Source organism: Oryzias latipes, chromosome 1 (assembly GCF_053564925.1).
Source record: "Oryzias latipes strain Hd-rR chromosome 1, Olatipes_Hd-rR_3.1".
In the NCBI taxonomy this organism is placed as follows: Eukaryota; Metazoa; Chordata; class Actinopteri; order Beloniformes; family Adrianichthyidae; genus Oryzias; species Oryzias latipes.
This window is the reverse complement of record NC_136237.1, coordinates 2,427,130-2,433,117: the sequence shown is the minus strand read 5'-3', so window position 1 is coordinate 2,433,117 and position 5,988 is coordinate 2,427,130. Positions and strand designations below refer to the sequence as shown.

The following is a 5,988-nucleotide window of genomic DNA, read 5'->3' as shown; positions in this document are numbered from 1 at the left end:
CTTTTCTTTTGATTTGTGTGGTTAATGTAGTAGAAGTGACTTAGGATGCTCATGATCCTCAGTAACCAGTTTCACGCACAAGGAATGCCACAAGCTGATCATCGTTGATGACGTCACAATCCTGTTCAGCTCTAATTGCGTCCGCGGAATCTTCAAATGAAAATTCAAGCGAAGTTTGATGAATGAATGACTGGAGCTTTATTTATGCACCTTCACAATAAAAAGACCAAAGAAAGTTTAAAGTTAGGCAACTTAAGAATAGAATTCAAAAACAGCACAGAATTACAAAAAAAAAACAGTCGGCAATAAAATACATAGAAGATAAATAAGAATGCAAAAAAAACTAATAACATAGAATAAAACCTCATGAGCTTTAAAGTCAATCTAAAAAGGTAGATTTTTATTTGACATTTGAAGCTGTTCAGGTCAGATTTCATGCGCAGTTCTGCAGGAATGTTATTCCATAACTGAGGGCCGGCAACGGAACAAGCACGGTGACCCCGGTGTTTCTGCCGTGACCTCGGCACATCAAGCAGAAATTGATTAGCAGACCTTAAAACTCGAGAACGGCTGAGGGCAGCTAAGGAAAGTGAGGCCATGAAGAGCTTCAAAAACAAACAGGAACAGTCTGAACTGAACTCTGACATGTTCTCTGTCCTGCAGCTGTTCCAGCTTTGGGCCACCTGACCAGTGCATCCGGGACATGTCCGCTCTGAGCCTCCTGGGCCCCTCTGCGCTGCTGCCAGGGCTGGACAACAGCAGTGTGGAGGAGGTCGGAGCGTCCCTTCAGGGAAACTGTTCCTGGGGGGAGACGAGCACCAAGGGAAAAGTCCTCGTCATTCTGTCCATGACCCTGGGCATCATCTCCAACACCGTGGCTCTTTTCATTCTGGTCAATGCCTACAAGACTCACCGGCAGGGCTCCAAAGCGACCTTCCTGCTGTTTGCCACTTCGCTGGTGGTGACAGACTTCATAGGACATGTGGTTCTGGGCGTCCTGGTTCTGCAGCTGTACTTCACAGGAGATGTGGGGCCCGAGCACTCTGACTCCTCTGACGGCACGTGTCAGTTCATGGGCGGCTGCATGGTGTTCTTCGGCTTGTGCCCTCTCTTCATGGGCTGCGCCATGGCGGCAGAGAGATGCCTGGGCGTTACCAAACCGCTGCCACATAAGACGATCGTCACCAAAAGTCGCTCAAAGGTTTGTCTGTTGCTCATCTGGCTGGCAGCGCTGTGTGTGGCCCTGCTGCCCTGCCTCCAGCTGGGCTCGTACACCTACCAGTACCCGGGGACCTGGTGTTTCATCAGCGTGCTCCACCACACCAGCCAGGCGGACTTGGCGTTTGTGGCGCTCTTCTCCGGGCTTGGGTTGACTGCTCTGAGCGCGGCCCTGCTGTTCAACACAGTCAGCGTACTGAAGCTGGTTTCGGCCCGGCTCCGGAAGAAGCCCGGCTTCCGTCACCCGGCCCGCTCGCAGGACATAGAGACGGTTGTGCAACTTGTCGGGGTCACGGTCACCTCCTGCATCTGCTGGTGCCCCCTGCTGGTAAGTTTTCTGAAGTTCAACTGGAGCTGTGAGTTCTCCCCTGGTGGTCGGGGAAAAGGAACTCTTTAGGTTTCATTGATAAAATAATTAAGTCGGATCCAATTTTCTCGCACATCTCCATTAGAGCGTCACATGTAAGCTAGCCGGAGAGCGTGTAAACAGATAGATGTCGGGAAGTAGGGCAATCTTCCTCCGCTCTCTGAACTTCTGCCGCTCTGCAGAAACTATGTCACAGAAAACGACAGAAAACGTCATTTTCATAGTTTTGACAACAAATCCAAAGATGATCGGAGGGAGACTTTAATCAGTGGCGGAGGACGATGGACAAAATTCGGTCAAATTTGAAGATTCAAATTAAGGGAAAAAAAGGAGAGATTGAAAACAAATAGTTACACAAACTCACTACATATGACATTTGTGGTTTAAACCTACAGCCCAGTTTTACCTCATGGCTATCGAACGTTGTTCGCTGTTTATCCAACGGTCTGTTGCCGTTCAAATCTTTCAAACTCAAACTTCGATGGCTGAAACTTTTGGTCACCTTTGCCTGAAAACGAGCTGCAGATGAACAGTCTGTCCCTTCAGAACAGCAGAAAGGGGCATCATGAGTTTAGCTTGTTAACGATGCAAAATTTCTTTATTTGGCCCCAAACACTGAATCTAAGATATTTAATCAACACCAGCAGGTTTCCCTCAAAGTTGGGCTTAAGCGGCTTTAGTGAATGCTTGATGAAGCAGCGCTACAGTCAGTGAAACCATTTCTGATCCGACCAAAACTAGACATGAGACACAAAAATCACTCACAGTTGTCCAAGATTTATGTAATATTGCGCATAAACTACACATAATACGCATAAACTGTGTAATTCTCAACCAACCGAGGAACTTGGAGCAGCTCAAAACTGAATTCACGTAAAGCCTCGACGGACGTCTGCACACACCGAGGAATGACGAATGCATGGAACACTCATGAGTCACGCATGAATCATGAAAGGCCAAACTCTTATACACGGAGAGTGTGCAGAGCGGCTGTGTGACACGGCCTTAACTGAACTGAGGGCCACAGATCCTGATTACGTCTTTAAGACACTTTCTTCAAAGCTTCAGGACTCTTACTTTTTGACCCTAAAGTTGTGCCGCAGAAGAAGGAGCAGCTTTAGCGCCAAAGGCAGAAGGAGCTTCGCTTTGACCTCAGCAGAGTCCCTGAGACTTTTGCTTGTTGGCTGCAGGTCATCGGCCTGACGTCTGTCATCGACTCCTACAACGGCAGCGTCGGCGACAAGCTGTGCAGCTACAAAAGCTGGATGGTGATCGGCGTGAGGATGGCCACGTGGAACCAGATCCTCGACCCCTGGGTCTACATCCTGCTGCGCCGCTCCGTTCTGCGCAAAATCTACCTCATCGCCAAGTGCCAGGCGGGGCTCCATGGCGGGCCGCTGGGAGAAGAGCTCTCTGCCCAGCGTGGACATGAACAAAGTCAACAAAGTCTGAGGGGAGATGTCCAAACACGGACACTGAATGACGTTTCCAACGTTGCTTCTGTGACGGAAGAGCAGTCCAAGTCTGACAGTTTGGAATCCCAAATGTTCCTTTTTTGAAGTTCAATGAGAGCTGCTGCTGCTGCTGCTGATGATGATGATGATGATGATGATGATTTTGCACAGTACACCATGAATGCTTTTGTATTGACTAATATTATAACTGTAGACTTTAAGATAGTCTTCGCGACAGAAGGTTTCTAGCAGGACTGACCTGAGTGAAATGAAGTGAATCCGTTTATCCACCAGGGGGCGCTCTGCTGAAGTTAATGTGAGCCTGTTTGTTCACAAAGTTGGAATTTGGATCCCAGAACAACCTCCCTCTTTATGTGCGATGGTTGATCACACCCAGCTTGAATGCGCCCGTTCATGCAGGTTGCAGTTCGAGCGTCTGCAGAAGTCCTGACACTCAAAGGCCTGTTTTCACCTTTTTAGCTGTGTGGCGAGCAGAGCTGCTTACGGCGCTCAGCCCCTTCACTGGGAAAAAGCAGTCTGTCTTAGTCTGACATAAAATGCTTGCAAACAGAAAAGTCTAAAGACTGGCACCCTTTACCATATTGTTTTGATCAAACATTGGATTTAATTTTTAAATATGTTTTACGTGTGTTGTTATTTAAAGATGAAAATGGTGTTTTTTATGTATTCTTGTGGTGTTTTTCTGATGATTGAGGACAAATATCAAGAAAATTAAGCTTAAAGCTGCATTTCTGAGTGTGTCTTTATTAAAAATCGTTGTGAAACAGGAGCAGAAGAAAAAATGCAGTTTGAAAAAGATTATACTTGTGATGTAAAAAACTTGCTGGGTGTGGCCAAAGTCTCCCTGCTCCGCCCCTTTCTGATCGTCACCTGCAGACCAACAGATCCATGAACGTCTCTGTTTTCCTGGTCTGTGCTGGAATCTGGATCAAGGGGGGTATTCCAGGAAGCATCTTTAAACTACCCTGACTTTAAGCCTGAACTCTGGCTGAAATCCGCCTGAACTTGCTTACTCTGGGTATGTCGTTCCAACAGACCAGATATGAGTTAGAGTAATTACACTCCACTTGGTAACCCTGGGTTAATGCACGTGCACAGCAGGTACATAAAGACATTCTCAATGGATCGCTGATTTCCGGAGTCACCATGGAAACGCGTGGTGAAAAAAAGAAAAGCGCTATACTTTAGTGAGACGGAGTTTGAGATTTTAATGACGGCGTATGAAGATTATAAGTCCATCAAAAAAGTAAAACGGCTGCATCATCAGCAAAAGAAAGAGTTTCTGCTTGTAGTAGAAGAACAGACAAAGTAAACGCACAAGTTTCTGATCTTTTCCATTTTCCTTGTGACGCATATATATATATTTATATAACTTATCCAATTTTGCCAACTTAAATGAATTACTTCTATTGGTAACAAATAATTGAGTTAAATTTATTCAACCTAATTTCTTACGTCTATAAAACTTAATAATATTTTATACAACTCAAATTTACATATTTATTTAACTAAATGTTATATTACTCCAATTCAATTAATATTTTTTTCATCTTTATTATAATTTTTGAACCCTCATATGTCTAAGTTTGAGCCGGCAGACGTACTCATTTATATAACAACAAAAAGAACTAAACAATATTCCTAAGGGGCATGAATTCATCTAGGAATTTTCCGACATTGTCATTACAGCTGGCTGTACTAGGGGTGTTATATAAACCCATCATCCTCTCACTCTCACTCATGGTGCAGAGACTTAAGTACAGTAGGACAAAATAACTCGGCAAAACACGGTAAAACAGCTAAACAACTAAACGCATTTGGTCAAAAGCCCACACTTAAACCCAAATCCGTCCAGACAGGCAAAGGGAATGGTATCCCACAATCCCTTGGCAGTGCCGATCTAACAGCAGCACCAAAGTTACACCTACTTAAGTGAATTAATTTGAATGAAAGTAAAATAACTGTCTGAAAACTACGTGTTATTTTTAAACTGATTTAACAAAAGTGAAAAAAATGATTCATCTTAACTGAAGCAAATAATTAAGTTAGATCAAAGTAAAAAGTTTATCTTTCCAACATCCATATGTGGTCTTATCACCCTCTCACGGTGGAAAAAGTATTATCTGAGCTTCTTCATCCACTAAATCATCTTCAAATGGACACGCCATGATGCTTCACCTCTCTGAAAACAAACTAACCTTCAACTAAACCTGCTCCAGACCAGGTTATGTTCAGAGCATGAGTTGCTATGGCAACTTGACATACCCTGAAACATACCTCTGTTTCTGGAACTGAAAGCTGAGGTTATCCACTTCCTTAGCCTCAAACTTACCGTGGGAGCTAGCATAACCTAATCTGAAGGGAGTCCAGGGAGGTGTTCTGTATCTCCGGGGGGGGGGGGGGGGGGTCTTCATCAGCACCCCCCACCCCCACCCCCACCCTGCTGTCATGCTGGTATCTCTGCTCTGATTCAGCTCATCTTCATCATCCCCTCAGCTACTGTCACACAGGAGCGAATGGAGCTGTCAGCACACCTGGGTTGATATGCTGCTCCTACACCGCCCCCTTCTGGATAAAGAAGCAATTACATCATTTGGTGAACAAAGATCCTTTTGTTTTGTATGATGATATTAGGGTTTTGTGGGGGTGGGATGGGGCGGTACAATGGTAGTTTTATTGATGGCGGTGACCAGAGGGGGAGACAGAGTCTCCACTTCTGGCAGGTGAATTTGAGTTCCGAGAAAGGGGCCCAATAACTAAAATGCATTCTCATCTCCAGCTCCGAGGACCCTTCCTCAAATGGAACAAAGACCATCACCTCCCTTTTCCGACACGGAGCTCGACTTCTTAGTGCAAAAAAAGCAACACAAATGAATGCAACTTCAACACAAATTGAAGCAAAACCACAAACAAAATGAATGCAAGAAA

At 45.0% G+C, this 5,988-nt stretch overlaps 1 protein-coding gene across 1 annotated transcript; it reads left to right on the top strand.

The window, feature by feature from the left end:
• The first annotated feature begins 703 nt into the window (after window positions 1–703).
• On the top strand, window positions 704–3,788 carry LOC101172795 (prostaglandin E2 receptor EP1 subtype). Its single transcript, XM_020706223.3, has 2 exons — window positions 704–1,546; window positions 2,776–3,788. The coding sequence occupies exons 1-2, from the start codon at window positions 704–706 to the stop codon at window positions 3,142–3,144; spliced, it is 1,212 nt and encodes a 403-aa protein (XP_020561882.1). The 3' UTR covers window positions 3,145–3,788.
• Window positions 3,789–5,988: the final 2,200 nt, after the last annotated feature.